Source organism: Physcomitrium patens, chromosome 7 (genome assembly GCF_059467195.1).
Source record: "Physcomitrium patens ecotype Gransden chromosome 7, ASM5946719v1, whole genome shotgun sequence".
In the NCBI taxonomy this organism is placed as follows: Eukaryota; Viridiplantae; Streptophyta; class Bryopsida; order Funariales; family Funariaceae; genus Physcomitrium; species Physcomitrium patens.
Window position 1 is genome coordinate 22,319 of NC_143416.1, and position 18,627 is coordinate 40,945.

The 18,627-nt window shown below is 40.1% G+C and overlaps 1 protein-coding gene across 1 annotated transcript; it reads left to right on the plus strand.

The window, feature by feature from the left end:
- The first annotated feature begins 1,434 nt into the window (after positions 1–1,434).
- Positions 1,435–12,685, plus strand: LOC112284598 (conserved oligomeric Golgi complex subunit 7). The gene is made up of 21 exons (XM_024524518.3): positions 1,435–1,962; positions 2,487–2,585; positions 2,814–2,943; positions 3,378–3,466; positions 3,698–3,769; positions 4,027–4,085; positions 4,480–4,600; positions 5,072–5,220; positions 5,646–5,840; positions 5,953–5,991; positions 6,128–6,197; positions 6,711–7,064; positions 7,220–7,309; positions 7,657–7,776; positions 8,187–8,288; positions 8,898–9,193; positions 9,443–9,588; positions 9,899–10,079; positions 10,625–11,333; positions 11,574–11,915; positions 12,060–12,685. Exons 1-21 carry the CDS (start codon positions 1,852–1,854, stop codon positions 12,333–12,335), a joined length of 3,750 nt encoding a protein of 1,249 aa, XP_024380286.2. The 5' UTR covers positions 1,435–1,851; the 3' UTR covers positions 12,336–12,685.
- Positions 12,686–18,627: the final 5,942 nt, after the last annotated feature.

Genomic DNA, 18,627 nt, shown 5'->3' on the forward strand with positions numbered 1-18,627 from the left:
GATTAGTAATATTAGAAGTTAATTAAATTGGAAAGAAGTTGGTGAATCATAAAGAAGAATTGAGAAGAGAAGTTTCTGATGTATTTAAAATTTTCTAAATATTTTTCAAATTTACAACATGTTATATATTTGTGATGTATAAAATTAAATATATTCTTTGTTCAAAAAACATCTTTTGTATTGTTTTATACATAGTGTACAAAAAATAATTTTTAAAATTGAAATTTAATTAATTAGATAATATTTATTTAAATAATTAGATTATAGAAAATTTTAGAAAATGATAAAGCGATTCAAATTTTTACTAAATCAACCCACATGTTTAAACCATCATTGTATCCTATCAACCTCGTCCCTATTCCTAGCCATTCTCTTGTTCCCAACTATTGCCCCCATTCCAAACGTTTAAACCTCCCATGCTATTTTCAACATTTCCAACCCCTTGCTCTCAACTTTAGCAATGGTTGGGAAAGAGTTGGATCAAAGATGGAGGCTACAAGGGTACAATGATGGTTAAGATAGAGTAGGTTGCTTTAGTAAAAAATTAGGTTGTTTTATCATTCTCCTAAATTTATTATAAATATAATAATAATAATTGTAATAAATTTAAAAATATATGTATATTTTAGTTATATTTTACTTACTTTTCACTAAGCTTTTGTGATTATTATTCACAATAGTTACACAAAGCAAGTCAAATACTCAATTAAAGGATTTTATTGAAGATATGTTATTGATAATTGTATATATATCCAAAAAAGTTAGTCACATTATTTGCATTGCATTAATATGATTTATTATTGCAGCATATTCTTACACATTTATCACAGAATAGTTACAGTTATAATTTAGAAGCATTTGATATTTGTTTGCATCCATGTATATATATATATATATATATATATAAACATAAACCTAGCAATAGTTTGCATAAATTTGTATGAGTTGTTTTGAATGTGCTGAATATTTTGGTGTCATTGTGAGAGGATTTATAAACAAAAGCAAATGCAAATGTGTTTGTGAATGGCTGTGTAATGTAAGCTAGTTTATAGGATGTATTGGACATCAAAGACAAAATGAAAGGAGTATTGTTGGATAGAGAAGTGTGGAAAGGTGGAGAGGAAAGGATGAAGAAGTTTGTGATGGTGAGCAATAACAAACGATGTGGGGGAATGGAATGGCTATGGGGAGGGGGTGGGGGAGGCAAGGCAGTGAGTGAATGAGAGCAGAGGGTGGAGCTATAGAGCGGGGGGTGGGTCACCCTGCTTGATTCGAAGAAGAGCCCAAGTCAATCCAATCAATCACTCACTCACTCACCCCCCACACCCCCACACGACGACTGAAGCAACGAACACTCCGTGCCTGTGCGCAGTCCGACCCTGCAAACCGGAGGGGAGAAAGAGGGAGAGGGAGAGGGGGGGGGGGGGGGTTTCCCTCGGGTGGACTGACTCCGAACCCTAAACTACTCCAGCACACTCTGTCGCTGCGGTGTCGAACTGCAATTAGTCTCAGTTGCCATCTCCCTCCCGCATCCCCCCCCCCCCCCCTCTTGCATCTAACTTTCTCCATCCCGGTTTCCGCCTTCTTTCTTACACATCCTCGATGCTGCCATTCTCTGTTGTATCCGCGGAGACGGATACTCACGTCGACCCGGAGCAACATCCATGACGACCTTCAAAGTCTAGCAAGCAAGGTGTAGAGATTTCCGAAGTCGAGTGAATGATCTGTATAGAATTCTAGCTGAAGCGTTTTTCCTTTCTTCATAGGGAGCCGGTTTTGGCTACTCTTTGCACACGCTTTGATTTTTCTGTAATTTAGTACAGTGTTCAGTTGGGGACCTAAAAAGTCACAATGTGGGAGGCTGTAATTCTCACGGTTGCAGCTGCGGCTGGGAACAATGTTGGAAAAGTTCTTCAGAAAGAAGGCACCAAAGGCTTGCCTCAGTTATCTCTAGATCGGAAGGTAAATAAATGACTCCTACCACAATAGGTTTCGATACTGACTCTTTGCGACAATCTAAACAAAGAATTTTTCCGCCGCTCCGGGCATGCGCTCCCTGTTTGAGCTAACTGATTTTCTTTGACACCACATGAGACTTTGAACAAATACCTGAATATCCTAATGAAGACCAGTGTAGTAGGTTTAGGATACAGATGTTAGGAACTGGATATTAGCCAATGGTTCATCAGCTTCCTATGAGCAGGATGGATGTTCCTAGCCATTCATAATGGCAATGGCCTGCTTGCGTAAGCTTCTGATGCAAGCGCTTGCGAAGATCTGGGGCAACTAGGGGAATTATAGCAGACCTTGAAAGTTTTGGTGGTGATCGTAAATTTCAGACCGAATCGCACAGAGGAGCCTGCTAAAATTTGTTATCGAAATCACCTATGTTTATCCTTGCAAAGCTTCAATCTTTTGTTTTCTCCAAGATAACGACCAACTTCGAGTGGGATACAGTGTTATCAATTGGGAATTTTTGGATCCAGGTTATACGAAAGTACGGAGGCAGCAGAACATGGATAATTGGTGTGGCAGTGGATGTTCTAGGTGCACTGCTGATGCTGAAGGCTGTTTCTCAGGCACCTGTGAGTGAGTGTTTTATTTTTGTGTTGTCCCCTGCATTTTTAATCATGTCCACTTTCATGTATTCTGTGTAATGTTGATGCACATGTAATGTTATGCACATGTTTGGCATAACGTAGAGGTAGTGCTTAGCAAGTCACAAAGTTGGCATTCAGATTTTGTTTATTGTATCGCTCGAAGTCATTGAACTGATTTTAACGGATATTCATACATATGTCCTGTTGACGTAGGTTTCTGTGGTTCAGCCAGTTTCTGGCTGTGGCCTTGCAGTGCTTGCTGTTTTCTCTCATTTTTACCTGCATGAAGTAATGCATGGACTCGATTGGGTTGGTGTTGTCATGGCCAGTTTGGGAACCATAGGTAATGTTCATACCACTTCAGAGAAAGGTTTTAAAAGGATACCTCATTATTTTTTTGTCTACTTTGTCAATTCTAAACGATGTGTCTAGTAATGGTGGATGTCGGGGTGGTTAATGTTTTTCAAGAACGCAAATGGACATCATTTGAAAATGACCTAGAGTTGAAATCATCTTCAAGTTTACAACTATCACAAAATTTTACCACCTAACCCTGCCTTAATTTTGAAATTATTGTACTCCAGTTCTGCTGTTAATTTGATTCGTAGTCTAGTTTGGTCTCTTCGTGATTTTGGAGATTATTGGACATCTTAAAGGTCGATGAGCGATGAACTGAGGCTGGAATTTGACCAGATGCACCTGTGAAGTATAATTTTGTAGGCGCATAACTAGGTGTAGCTTTGTCAACTGGTTGATGTGCATCATTTTATCCATCAGTTATTGGAGCATTGGGGGAGGAGCAAAAAGAAGCAAAGATTTCTCTGGCTAGATCATTGCTGTTTCTTGTCTGGTTGGCTTTGTTCTTTGTACGGTATTCCTCCACTTAACTCATTGTTTTGTGGCTTCATGTTTGTTATGCCGATATTTCTAGGTTATGGTGGTTCCACTCAAATATCCAATCCGCCTTGCGCATTGTACAAGTAGTCTGAACGTCAATTTTTAGTGCAACTTGCGAACTCGTTTCTTCTCTCAGCGTGCAGTTTGGTTGTATTCGATTTTTAATTTTTTTTATGAGCGATTTTGTCTGAGCGTGACAGGGGATTATTGATTGCTGCGTAAGATCAGGGAAGAGACGGCACGAGAAGCATGATGAAGGAGATGTTCAAATGGTATGGAGAATTCACTTTCGCATTCAAATTAATGTCTGCTTTTGAATTACAATACATTTGGTTTTTAGACTTAATAAAAGACAATTTCAATTCATTTTATCCACGTAGATCTTAGTAAGAATGTTAAGCGCTTGTGCCAGAAACTCTCTACCGCTAGGACACTGGAGTGATTTGCCAAAGTTTAAAAATATGTTGTTGTACATGAGTTAAAATATTGGTATGTTCTTTTTGTACTGTGTGTGACATTGGATGTGCAGAGAGATGTTGATGTAATGGAGGAGCTTGCTGCTGGCATGGAGGCAGGAACTTGCTTTGGGTACACCGTGTGCAACGAGACTTGATTATGTTGTTCAACATCATGTTCCTGCGATTCTTCTCATTTCACATGAAGCTTTATTTCTTTTTGAGCCACCACGCAGTTGTAAATGTTTTCTGTGTTTAAAAATAGTTTCTTGAATTATCGAGGTTTCTGATTTAGGGTCAGCTTTATTTCTTCAATTACATGATATCACGTAACAAACGCGTCAGTTTTCTGTTTAGTAATCATTCTGATATTTTTTGTTAACTACGTAGCATCATTGGACACTATATGCAAACTGCATGTTAAGCATAGAATAAATTGACTAGATCAAATATCCAACTTAGTTTATGTTAATAATTCGAGCATTGTACGCACTTTACTGAGTGGTGAATGGCCTTGGAGGTTGCAGGTTGTCTGCATCAGTTTGTAAAGTTGGTTTCATGCTTGCAGAACGTGGCTTATCTCAGTGGTTTGTACCCGCTGGTATTGCTGTGGGCATCTGCTGCAGTAGCAGTGGGTTCTTCTGTCAGGTGATCTTCTTTTTCCATAAAGATGCACGTGCATGTTGATCCATGTAGTACTGGAGACCTGCTTTTCCTTTGTTTAGATTCTCGCTTTTCTTACGAAGGTACGCACCGTTTATTGGACAACGTTTTCTCACTTAGATCGAATGATACCATGGAAGCAATCAGCTATTTAGATTTCACGTATTGTCCATTAGTTCATCAAATTCGTAATTTGAAAATTAGGAGTAGTGAACTCGTGTAAAACTAGCTGTAGTGTGGTGGTTAACATTTTAGACCTAAGACTCTATTACCGATGGTTTTCTGTGAGACGGAGATCAGGGCAGTCTTATTTCTTTGCTTGAAATATGTTAAGTTTTTTCTATATGATCGCTTCGAAGTATACCTTGCATGGTCCATTTGTAGAAATTATTAAGTGCTATAAACTTTATGAGTGCTGTTTGCTGAATTATTGAAACTGCAAACATTTCATGGCAGACGAGAGGTTTGAAGAACGGAAGGGCAGTCGTGGTCTCGACGTGTGCAGCGGTTGCTTCTATTATGACTGGGGTTTTGGTTGGTTTGTTTGCACTTGGAGAATCTTTACCTGCTTCAACTAGTGGTCGATTGTTGTTGCTTTTGGCATGGTGAGGCTCTGACTTTAGGTGCTCATATTTTTCGTAGGGACCCTTTAATTTACGCGTATTTGCATCCACTTGCTTACTACCTCGAATATGTTTGGATCCCACTCCGTAGCTGTGTTGTTTGGTCAGGAATGTAGCTTGAAATTGCTGCTCAAAGCAATATATTGCAGTAACTATCAGGCTATATGATTGAAAGCTTCCTGCTTGGTTAAAAAATTACTGTACCGTTAATCATTTCACTTTCTTATTCAGAAAAGAAAATCCTAAATCCTGGGTTGTATGCAAAAGTTGCTATTCATCTGAAATGATCTATCTGGCTGCTTGAGGGCTGTTGTTAACCTCGTTTATTTGCGCGTGTTCTGAATTTCAGATTAAATTGGAAGATAATTTGAGGTATTTAGACGTTGATAATTTTTCTACTTTTGCAGGGGTCTTATTGTGGTGGGCATAATTGTAATCCTGCTCTCAGAGAAAATAGCTCTCATGCTGCCACGATCTTTGCGCCGTGTGTTGAAGCCAAAAGCCTCCCCGCCTAAAGCTTATTTACGAACTGCAGCTAGCGCTTCCTCTCGTAGAGATGTGGGGACAAGCAATGTTGTTCATGTTAAAGTATCATCCTCTTAGCATAGGACCCAAGTTATGTGTAGATGGAGGAAAGCTAGAATATATTCCTTTTCATTGGATTCGTAGATTCTGGCTCTCAGTGAGCCAAAAGTCACTCCCCTGCTGCGTCAGTGATGTTTCTACTGTGAAGCACAACATAAGTGTGAACAGGTGTGGTTTACCAATTAAGTCAGAAAGCTCAACAAGTCTTTGATGTGTAATGGAAGTTGTGGAGTAAGAATATCGCGATTGACTTTCTGAAATGAGCACGCTTCGATGTTCTTAGTTCCTTCGACCCATGATGCAGGGACATGGCTGTTGGCATTCTTTTGGATGCTAAACATTTGCTACGAATTTGCACTAGGACTAGCAGCTTGGTTCCATTACCTATGTTACGATGATTGTGTTGGTGGGTTTTGGTGAAATACATGTGTGTCACGTGCCGATGTGTGTGTTACTGGACACGAAATGTAATACAATGCGACATGTACTTTTCATCTGGTAACGAATCCAGAGACCTAAACCCGAAATTAAATGCACCAGGCGAAATTCTGGTATATTGATAACACTCCAACAATACATAGGGTTTCAGTAAAAAAGGATCCTATTCCAAGTCTTGATTAAGGGTGCGGTGTACAGCGCCATGTCAATGTTTCTAATATTAGTTTTTTCTCTTCTTCCCAAACTATGCAAACATTTTTTTTTGTTGCGACTCCGAAGTCAGTAGTACACGATCACACCTGAGAACCATCTAAACTTCTTTTTGCACTGCGCATTTCGTCAACAATCGCCTTCGTCATCGTCATCGTCGGGATGTATAGCAGCCTTGTGTTCTTGACTCCAAGCGGGTTCTTGTGCTGGAAGATGCCACTCTCAGAGTAGTAATATAGTGTAGCAAACCCTCGTCTCTTTTACAGTCTCGATCAAGCTCGTCTGCCTGCTTCTCGATTCCACCCACCATGATGCTGGATCTAGCCTCCTTCGGGGACGACAAATTTCATGCCAAATCGTGGGTCAATGCGGCCTGCAAGGCGCGTCACCCGGACGACTCCCTCGACAAATACTTGGGCGATTTGGAGATAAAGCTGCAGCTCATGGCGGAGAATATTGCCGCTTCTCTAGAGGAGCAAAGCGCGCAAGCGCTCCTGCGCGTGCCTCGGGCCTCCCGCGATGTTTTTCGGGTGCGCGATGATGCCCTCTCTCTCCGATCCACCGTCTCCGCTGTGCTCCAAAAGCTACAGCAGGTAGGGTTCTCTTCCTCTTCCTTTCCTTGCAATAGATTTGGCATGAAATTTGTCGTCCCCAAAGTCTATTGCACATGATTTTTAACTGGTTTAATTTAGGGGTGTTGGAATTCAATCTAAACCTGCTTTTCTGATTACCCTCGAATTGGTTTCAGGCAGAGGGTACTTCTGCAGAATCAGTAGCAGCACTTGCCCGTGTAGATGCTGTTAAGCAGCGGATGGAAGCGGCACATGAAACACTTCAGGTACTTCTCTTCTCTGATAATAATGTTGAGCTTTGTTTTTCCCGTCTTTTTGACAATGTAGTTTATGGAAAGTCAGGTTGTAATGCTTCAAGGATATGCGCGGAAGGATAGCGGAATCATGGTGCATTGTATGTTGCTGTAGTTGGTGTATTGTTGGAAACCAAACAACCGTATTTCAATTTTAACACCTAATGGGAACGAAAAGAATCGCATCAATCTCTAAAGTATCTGGTTGATGATGTGCCACTAAGATGGGAGTGGGTGACTCCAGAGTGGCACCGCAGTCAGATCACTTGTTACAACTTTTACACTTTGATTCTGATTAATCTTGTTTGTGGTCCGAGCAGGATGCGGCAGGATTGGCAAAGCTCAGCGCTAGCGTTGAGGATGTTTTCGCTAGTGGAAACCTACCGCAGGCGGCGGAAACTTTAGCTCAAATGCGCCGCTGCTTGGCAGTAGTTGGTGAAGTAAGCCCTGAGATTTATATTCTGCTGTCCTGCATTTATCACTGTCAAACATCAGGAGGATGCGCGCGCGCACACACACACAAACACATCTTCATCAGCATAATAATAACATCAATAATAAAAATAAAAGTAACAGAACAACTACGTGCCAGCATTGAATCCCATTTGACATTGAGGTGCTCAGTGGGTCACTTTCTAAATGCTTCAGCAGTCACCATTGCGTGAACCAAGACCGTTGAGTTTTAGGAATCCAGCTTGGATCTGTACTTCTATCGTGTTTGTTTTCATCGTTCCGGATATATTGATGCAATCTACCAGATTAAAATACTGTAGTCTTGGTCTTATCATTTACTTGCTGGATTTAGTGATGCAAGAAGATTTGATGATGTTCCAACCTGATGAACAAGTAGGTGCCCGAGTTCGCAAATGTGAAGCGACAATTGGAGGGACTAGAGGATCGATTGGAGGGTATGGTGCAACCACGGCTTGCAGATGCCCTCACCCAACGGAAGGTTGTTCCTCAACTCTTATGTGGTTTCTCATTTTGATTTTGCTTCCAAGAACATATTACAGAAAAAAAAGTATTGTTGCGGCTGGAGATACGTCATATACATAGAGGGCGAAATCGCAATCGGTTCTTGACATAAGCAAAACAACTCTAAAGATTCTTTTAGTGATTGGGCAAGAAAGCTCACATCGTCGTTTTGTGACCCTTGCAATATCGGGGGTGTATCAGGTGAGGCTTTTACGGGAAAGAATCTCAGTTAAAATAAGGGAGACTGTAGAATTTGGTTCCGAGTGGGAATTTTATTGAGCAGTTTGATATGTAGAGGACGAAATAAACCACGCAGCCTGTCTTGGTTTAGGGGAACATCGTTTCTCTCTGTGGGTGGACCTTCGCAAGATGTCTTCCCGCTCAAACCGAACGAACTTTGCTTCAAGTCTTTGTTGTTCTTCAATTAATTTGGCGACTAAGCTGTCACTACGGAAATAGAAGTCCAAGGTTGCCAAGATTGCGTCACACTGGTTTGTAGTACGTTGCAAATAGTATTTGGTGCAGTTACAAGTTTCAAATACTATCAATTGATATGTATGTTGACGTATTGCTTGCTATTTTCTAGGTGGAGAGTACTCAAGGACTTCGAGATATTCTCATTACGATAGGCCGATACAAGTCACTTGAGCAGCACTACACTCGAGTGCGAATGCGGCCTCTTAAGCGCTTATGGGAGGAGTTTGAGGCCGTAAAAGTTGGCATACCTTTGGCGAAGCCAGCAGCTACTGACAATAGTGTGGGAGGTGATCGAAGGCCTGCAACCATGCCTAATTCTGCAAATGGCTCAACAACTTCGTTTGCTGAATGGTTACCACACTATTACGACGAAGTTCTCCTTGTACTCGAGCAAGAGTTAAAATGGTACATACAACATGCATCAATTCTTTTGTAAAGTTAAGAGCTTAGTCAAATGGTAGGTTGTAGTTGGGTTTCGTGACATTTTTCTAGTATTCACAAATACCTCATCCTGGTGTGAAGAACATGAAGAACTTGTCTGAACTAGGGCAGTAATGTTCAGCGGACCTCAAATTCCTTTGCAGTATCTGTTTGGGGTTTGAAACATGTGCACACCTTGATTTCTCTAATTGGTTTCTCACCATTGTTCAACAGGTGCATGGTAGCGTTTCCGGAAGACTACAAGTTGCTCGTTCCCAGATTGTTGATTGAGACCATGGGTTCAATTTTTGCCAGCTTTGTCACGCGCATTGACACTTTCACAACTGAGGCTACTGCAGCGTCCAGAGCTTTGGTCGGAGGTACTTTTCTCGTCCATAGATCTATTGGTGAGGGGTGGTTTCGTTTTTATGTCAAAAGATCTTGGTTAATCTCAAAGCGTACCTTATGATGGAACTAGTTTAGACCTTACAGTCTTTCTCAAATTTCATTGGTCTCCCTTCACAACACATGCTGTAGTTTTGGTTACACTAGAAACTCTTTAAAAAAAATTGCAATATGTTGTACCACTGAAATGGTATCAATCTTTCCCGTCAATTTTTTCACATCCGCAGGGACTACTCTGACCTTCACAATAATGTTTTGGTCTTTCTGGATTAATTCGTACGGCAGGTGGTGGAGCTACCGGAGAAGTGAATGTTCGACACTCAACTTTGGGTTTACTCATAGGATTACACAACGTGGCACAAGCATTTTCGAAGAATGTCTTGCACTTGCTTTTCACAATTGATGTAGCTGAGTTGGCAAGGGTAATTGAAGCAATTTTCCAACCATTTGAAGGTTGCAAGCAAAGGTTAGTCTTTTAACATGAAGGAATGCATAATTCGTTGTCCGCATCATGTGTGCCGAGGCCGTGCCATACTGTTTGTGTGGGTTGTTGCCCATGGGGATGAGGTAATTAGTGCAGGAGGCCACATAACGCTCCTGCATTACTCTCAGTTTATAGTATGATCTTGGTTCTACACTGTTTGTCTTTAAGTGACGTCCACATCGTTAACCATGACTGCTGGTGTACACATGCTGATGTTAAATATGTGATACTTGTAGAATGATGTACTTCGTCTCTTCTGTTGAGCTTCTAGTGATTGCTTTACGGACCTTAGTGAGTAAATTTCTCCTATTATTCTCTTAGTCGATACTATGGTGATAGACGTCGTTTGATGGTTACAAGTTAGTCAAACTAAACGATAGATTAAGATATGTGATACCCTACTCATAAGCCATAGTGGAAGTGATAAAAACAGTGGGTCTTGCAATGGAACAGTTTGCCTATTCCTGATATACATTGAGTTGTGGCCACTTTGCAAGAAGTTATACTCTTGAAATGATATTTTCCAGGTATGGAGAGCTTGAGCGCATTCAACTTTCGGGCGAAGTATCAGCATTAGACTTGCGAGGAGCAGTTTCTCGGGGGTTTGGTCAACGCGGGGTGGAGCTTAGTGAAACAGTTCGAAGAATGGAAGCATCGATCCCTGAAGTTATTATAGCCCTTGAAGCTGCAGTAGAACGGTGTATAAGCTTCACTGGAGGAGTCGAAGCTGAATCTTTACTCCTTACTCTCGACGAAATTGTTCTGCAATACTTAGCTAGTTTGTTTGATATCCTCAAATCATTGCGTTCTATATGTGGAGTTGACCTACTTTTAGACTTCATGGGGTCAGGTGACTCATCCAACCTTAAGAAGGATGGAGGACTACTAGAAGGAGCTGTAAAGAAAGAGGGAACTGGCACAGCTTTCGATGTTGTGCCTGAAGAGGAAGAGTGGACGATTGTTCAAGGAGCACTTCAGCTTTTGACTGTCGCCGAAGGCCTTAGTAGTCGTTCGGCTGTGTTTGAGGCCTCGCTTCGGGCCACACTGTCTCGGTTGGGCACCAGTTTGCAGCCCTCGCGCGTGCTGACCAGCTCCACGTTGTCTTTCCCTTTGATCACTTCTGAGAAAGAAGACTTGGATGACACTTTTGCAGGGCCAATGGGACTAGATATTTCAATTTTGCGCTTATTCAGTACTCCTGAGAAAGCAAAAAGACTATCAAGCCTGTTTGAACAGGTCGTTCCTACACTTCCTATTCTTTAGTTTTTTCCGAGACAGAATGTGTTTTGAATATTTAACCATCGAGTGTAGAAGGATATGCCATTGAGTTGCTAATATTCTAAGTATATTGGTGGAAGGTAGTGTACCTTCCTTGTAATCATCTTTTTAAGGTTACATGTATACTGACCTTGCACAGGTGTTGGGATACATCATTCACATTTATATGTAAGTCACTGACATTCTTATGATTGACAGCAGGCCAAGGATCCACAGTTTCATGCGCTGCCTCACACTTCTCAAAGGGTAGCTGCTTTTACGGACGCAGTGAATGATCTCGTGTACGAGGTTCTTATGTCAAAAGTCCGGGCTAAGCTTGCAGATATGGCGAGGGAGGCCGTTTGGAACCAGCAGGAAGAACAAAATTTATTTTCCTTGCCAAATTTTAGTGCTTATGCATCGGAGTATATCACTAGCATTGGTGAGTACTTGTTAACACTTCCCCAGCAGTTACTTCCTCTAGCAGGGAGTGGAAATCCGGAGGGCGTAGAAGAGGGCTCTGATGATGCCCAGTACTTTGCGACAGAGTGGATGTTCAAGGTGCCTTCATTCGTTTCTGCCTTTGGTTTTCGTTAAATCTCCTCTCGTATAGAATTCTCTACTCTACCAGTAATGATCTCTGCGGTTTCCCTGTGGCTTTTGTTACAACACATTTGTTTCTAATGCTTGATTGTGTCGATACAGGTGGCCGAAGGAGCAACGGCTGCTTACACAGAACAAATCAGGGGAATTCAAGCTCTTAGTGAGCGAGGTGCACAACAGCTTTCTGCTGATATCGAGTATCTATGCAATGTACTCAATGCATTGTCTATGTCCACCCCGCCGGTCCTCCACACTTTTCATGTCTGTGTATCCACTCCACGAAACAAGCTTTTTGAGGTTGTAGAGCAGGATGGAATCGACAATGCAACATTTCGGCTGGTTTGTAAGATGCGTCAAGTTAAATTGGAATCAGCTTAATGTGGTTCGCTGATGGACTGAACAATGCCACATATTTGCCATCGAACAGTGTCTGAGTTGTTTGCCAAGATAGGTTGGAGCTGTCACCCATAAGCTTCCTCCACGGAAATTTGACTTCTTAATATTTTGATCGAGGTGATCTCTATTTTATATAGGGTAAACATAATTTTCACCATTACAAAGTTTACTCCGTTTTAGTAGTGGTATTACACAGGTATTCTAAACAAGCGAACGTGCTGTGAGCGGTTTCGTTCAGAATCACTGAAATCACGTTACAAATCTCTTCGACACGGTCGAGACTCAAACTTGGCCCTGCAATTTGATAATGTCATTCCAATATTTCACCGTGAGCTGGTAATGACAGCATGACTTTTTACGATCATTGAAATTCTGGGCAGTATCCTCTAAATACATTCCACGACAGCACTAAGATGGTGGTGCAGCATAGTTTGTATAGTTATCTTTTTCAGTTTTAGAAAGTTGTGACTAGATGTTCAATTGTTTTTTTTTTCTTTTTTCTTTTTTCTTTTTGTTTTTTTCAAACTTCGGCATTTCATGGCATTTGTTCCTAAGAATGTGTGCTTCATTAGACGAGTGTATTTTTTTTTTTTTTTTTTGGAATTTGAGCAATCTCAATAAGTTAAAAAACCAAAATCATCAAAACATTGAAAAGTATGATTGTAAAAATCAAAATGTTTTAGATTAAGTGCACATAATTTTATCCAAAAAACAATGTTTTTGGATGTAGTCTTAGTTGTACGTTGAAACGATGGAATTTTTAATAGACATATTTAGTCAAAAATTTAAACTAAGAATGTGCATCATTTACACATTCTTAGTTTTTTACACATTTTTGATTGTAACATAATAAAATGTCTATCAACAATTCTACTATTGTGCCATCACGAATATAGAATACAGATTGGAAATCTAAATAAGAAGCTCAAGAAGAATCGACAAGAATTAGATTAATCAGATGAGTAAGAACAATACCAAAGAGGTGAGCTAGAGCTCTAAGATGTGTGTTGTCGAGACTGAGGATTCCCTCACTCTCGGCTCCTACATATACTACAAGCTAAGAAGCTTCTCAAATAGCTTCCACAAACTAGGAAGCTTTTCAAGCAGCTTCCACAAGCTAGGAAGCTTTTCAAGCAGCTTCCACAAGCTTGAAAACTTCTCAAGTAGCTTCTACAAACTACAAAGCTTCTCTAGAACTGTCTAGAATCTTCTACAACTTCCTAGTATATGTCCTTGACATCACCTCCCTCTTTTAGCTTCGAGGTCTCCGAGAAGCACTCCTATTGCGCGTCAATACCAATGTAAAAAGTTGAAAATTTGTCGCATAGTGTCTACAATATATTCCAATTGTTGTTCGAGCAACAAGTAGTTCATTGGTCCTTATAACCAACGATAGTATCTTACGCCTTCAATTTCCAATCAAGCATGAACTTCCGTGTCTTCATTGTGAAAATGCCCTACAAACACTCCTTTGGGAAGATCACCATAGCCAGGTTCTACCTCAAACACAATCACTAGCAACCTGTTACTAGGTATCTTCCGTTGTCTTTGTGGTATAGGGGGTTCTTCATGTCGGGGTTATCTTCGTGAGATAATTGGTTGAGAAGACATGACTGCTATGGTATCTATCTCTTGGCTATCAATATCAGACCAAAAAATACAAGCACTAAACATGGGAGAATGGGCTCAGGTTACAGATTTATAGTCTCTAACTATGTCTTTTAGAGGTTCCTTCTCCTCCTTGGTAAGGCCGAGGATTAAGAGACTTTAAGGAGAAGGAACTTCACTGAAAAACTTTCATCGAAAGGGCTTAGGTTTCGAAGGATAGCGTCAATGAAACTCCTGTACCTTTTGCGATGCATTGATAAGATTTTTTGCTGATTCTTAGGTGGGCTCATTGATATCATAGCCGCTCCAATGCACTAGGTACTTCAATTTTCCCTACTTATGCCGTAAATCTAATACCTTTTCAACCTCGTATTCCTTGTGGTTCTCAATTTCAATACTAGGTGGCAGACATTGCACTCTTCCAAGAAAAGATGACTCTCGATAAGGCTCCAACAAAGAAATATGAAAGACTGGGTGTACCTTCATAGCAGTTGGTAACTCCAGATAGTATGCCATTGGATTGATTTGCTTCTGGATGACAAATGGTCACACTCTCCGGTAGTTCAACTTATCACATGGCTGCTTGGTTTTGATATTCCATCGAAGCAGCCATACTTTATCTCTAATTTTGAAAGTAGGTGCCTGATTCCGAAATATGTTTGCGGATGCCTTGTAAGCTTCTTGCGTAGTTTGTAATTGAAGCTTCAATGTAGTTTGAAGCTCTAATAGTTGTTTCACAAATCCTTCAGCTTTCGGGTTGTTATTAGTTGACGAACTCAACAAATCAAGCTTCAGATGATATCCATAGTTGGAAAAGAATGGTGTTTGTTGAGTCAACGCATGAAGGGTGTTGTTATATGCAAACTTGACTAATGATAGATATATAGTCCAATCATCTTGCCGATAGTTGATACTACATTGTAAATATTGCTTCACCCATTCCGTTTGGCCATCAGTTTGAGGATGGAAAGCCAAATAAAGTTTAATATCCACCTTCAATATCTCATAGAGAGATCTCCAAAACTTTGATATGAATTGGGTTCCTCAATCCGACACGATATCATTTGGTAAACCATGATATTGATACTCACTATCAAGGAAGAGCTTTGTTGTGTCTTTGCTTGACGATGTTTTCTTGCAAGGAACAAAGTATGCCATCTTTGTAAGCCGATCTACCACAACAAAGATGCTATCAAATGAATTTGATGGCAGCAAGTCCATAATGAAGTCCATGGAAACTGAAGACCATGGCCGATATAGAATAGGTAATGGCTGTAGAAGACCGTAAGAACGATGCTGAGGGTTCTTGGATCTTGAAAAAATGTCACAAGAGAGGACAAAATCCTTCATATCCTTCTATATTTGGGGCCACCAAAAATCCTGAGAAATAAGTTCCAAGGTCTTATTGAATCCAAAATATCCCGCAAATGAAAAGTTGTGTTGAGATTTGAGAACTCAGAGTTTTGCTAGTCCCTTTGGAATATACAATCGCTCCTCAAAGTATAAAAGATCTCCTTCCACCTTGAACTTGTCATTATTGACATGTTGCATGATATTGAGGGCTACAGAATCTCCAATAGTTGCAATATGTACTTGGTTGAAGAACTCAGCATCAATTCGCACTATAGCAAAGCAAAGCCTGAATTGTTCTGACTTCAACAATGTTGTATACTATTGATCAAACGTTGTTTCTCCAGCCTTTAACGCTAGATGCAATCTCCTTGATAATATATTAGATAGTCCTTGTTGCTTCTCAGGCCGATAAGTAATAATAAAGTCAAATTTGGATAGCAACATATTCTATTGAATTCAAGTCGACATGAAGTACTTCAAATTCTTGTGATCTATATATACGGTCACCAAATGTGCAACTCCTTCAAGAAAGTGATACCATTCTTGGAAAGAATCCACTATGGCAAGAAGTTCTTTATGATGGATTTTATAGTTGATTTTGGCAACATAAAACTTTGGAGAGTAGCACGCAATTGAATGAAGCTTCTCGTCTGTGCCTATCTGCAAAAGTACAACTCCCATAGCAAAATCTGAAGCATCTGTCTCCAAATAGAAGGCTTTTGCAAAGTCCGGATGTACCAAGATTGGAGCCATAGTAAATGCCGTCTTAAGACCTTGAAATGCTTTTTCCGCTAGAGGTCTCCATTTGAGCTTGTCCTTATATGTCAATTGAGTGAGCGGAGTAGCAACTTGAAAATAATTCTTGATGAAGATCCGATAGAAGTTAGCAAAGCCAAGAAAACATTGTACATCTCTAATCGTCTTTGGAACTTCATATGATACAATTGCTTCCACCTTCTTAGGGCCCATCTTCAAACCTTCCGTAGTTGCAATGAATTCCAAAAATTCCATCTCAATTTGGTTAAACAAGCACTTCTCCAATTTGGCATAAAGTCCTCGCTTGCGGCGTTTTTCAAGGACTAGACGAACGAGTTTCTCATGCTCTTCTATGTTCTTGGAAAATATCAAAATAACATCTAGATAGATGATAACAAAATCATCAAGGTGCTCTCGAAAGATGTCATTCATCATATGTTGAAAGACCACCGAAGCATTAGTAAGACCAAAAGGCATGTCATTATATTCAAAATCACCATACCTTATATGGAAAGCTATCTTCCATTCGTCTCTTTCCTTGATTTACACAAGGTTGTAAGCTCCCCTTAGATCAATCTTTGTAAAGATCTTTGCATGCCCAAGTTGCTCTAGAAGACCTGATATCACGGGTAATGGATAACGATTCTTCTTTGTCACCTTGTTGAGACCTCGATAATCTACGCACATCTGCAGCGAGCCATCTTTCTTCTTCACAAATAAGATTGGTGCCCCACTTGGCGACTTCAAATAATAAATGAAGTGCTTGGCTAGATTCTCGTCAATGTACTTTCGCAACTCCACTAACTCCATCTGCAAAAAATTATAGATTGGTTCAAAAGGTGGTTGTGCTCCTTCCTACAAGTGTATGGCACAATCATAAGGTCGATGCTCTGGTAGCATGTCGGCATTCTTCTTTTGAAACACATCTTCAAAATCCTTATATTGTGCTAGTATACTTATTGTCAAAATCTTCTCTCCACTAGTTGGAGTCGCATAAATGACAAATGGTGTACCTTTTTTGGCTGATGTTACAAATGCTCTTGCTCCAATAAATAAGGGTTCTTTGATTCGAGATCTTCTAATAGGCTCACTCTCGAAATGTTCTATAGGAAATGTCATCTTTTGTAACCTCCAATCTATAAATGGGTTATGCATTTCTAACCAAGAAAGACCAAAAATAAGAAGGTTTGACAGGGTTCTAATAATATTGAAAATAATATAACTACTATGGTCTTTAAACATCACTTCTATAGGTTCTAATTTATGGATGATTCTACCAGGTTTAGGGTTTAGGTTTTTGTACTAGAGGAACCTCGTGATGCTTAGCAAATTCTTTGTCTAAAAAGTAAGCAGATGCTCCTAAATCTAATAACGCTAAGATTCTTAATTTCTGAGGGCCAAAAGATAGAAGAATGGTAAAGCAATGGACAGGCTGAGCGGAAAGAGAAGAACTTGATTTTTGTTGTGGTATTGAATTCTCCAACTGTACAATCCTTATTGTGGCTGGGCATCCTCGTTTTCTTGAACAAACGTGCCTCTCGTCTTAATAATGCGTCAATTTTGTTTTTTAGGGCAATTTCAAGCTTTGTGACCTTCTTCACTACAATATAAGTATAGTCCTTCCTCTATATGCCACTTTTTTTCTTCTAGAGTTAGGGATTTCACACATATCGCGTCAATTTGCATGTCTTCCACCTTCGAATGTGAATTCACGCTACTTGTTGACATATTTGGAGCATGGTGAGTTGTATGTTGTCTTGAGCATTGATCTTGGCGACATTGGAACAGGCGATTATCACACTTCACAGCTTGGTTAATGGCTTTGTTGAGCGTTCGTGGATTAGGAAGAAATAATAATAAATCCTTCACATCGTCCCTCAAGCTCTAATAAAATTGACTCATCAATGCTTTCTCGTCCCATTTGATATTGCACGATAATTTTTTAAAATCTGATACGTAGATTGACGCGGAGCATGCTCCTTGTCGTAGTGACTGAATCTTTGTTGTAGTCCATCGCGCCTTATCATGTTTGCCAAATGCTTCCACAAATGCCTCCAAAAAAATTTCAAAGTTGTTCAAAATTGATGATTCTTTCTCAAACAAATGAGCAAACCATAATAGAGCTTGCTCTGTGAGCAAAGTTTCAACCAATCCAACATGTGACTCCTCCGTCGAATAGCATTCGAGGTGTAAAGCTGTTATCAATCTAATTTGATTGACATAACCTTGAAACTTAGAATGCGTACCATCAAACTTGTCTAGAAGGCTAATTCGGAGCTCCTTTCGTTGTAAGACCAACAGTCCTTGTTGAACTAGAGGCAAAGTTGTTTCTTTTGGTGCCAAAGCTTGAGGTTGGTGAATCCTCAATTAAGCCATCCCGGATGCTATATCATTATGAAGTCTTGCAATGATTCCTTCTATCTTTGCATTTCTCTGTGATAATATAATAAGAGTGTCCAACTTGGACTCCGCACTTTCAGTCATACTGTCACGGACACAAAATACAGACTTGAAATCTAACAAGAAGTTCAAGAAGAAGTGGCAAAACTAGATTAAA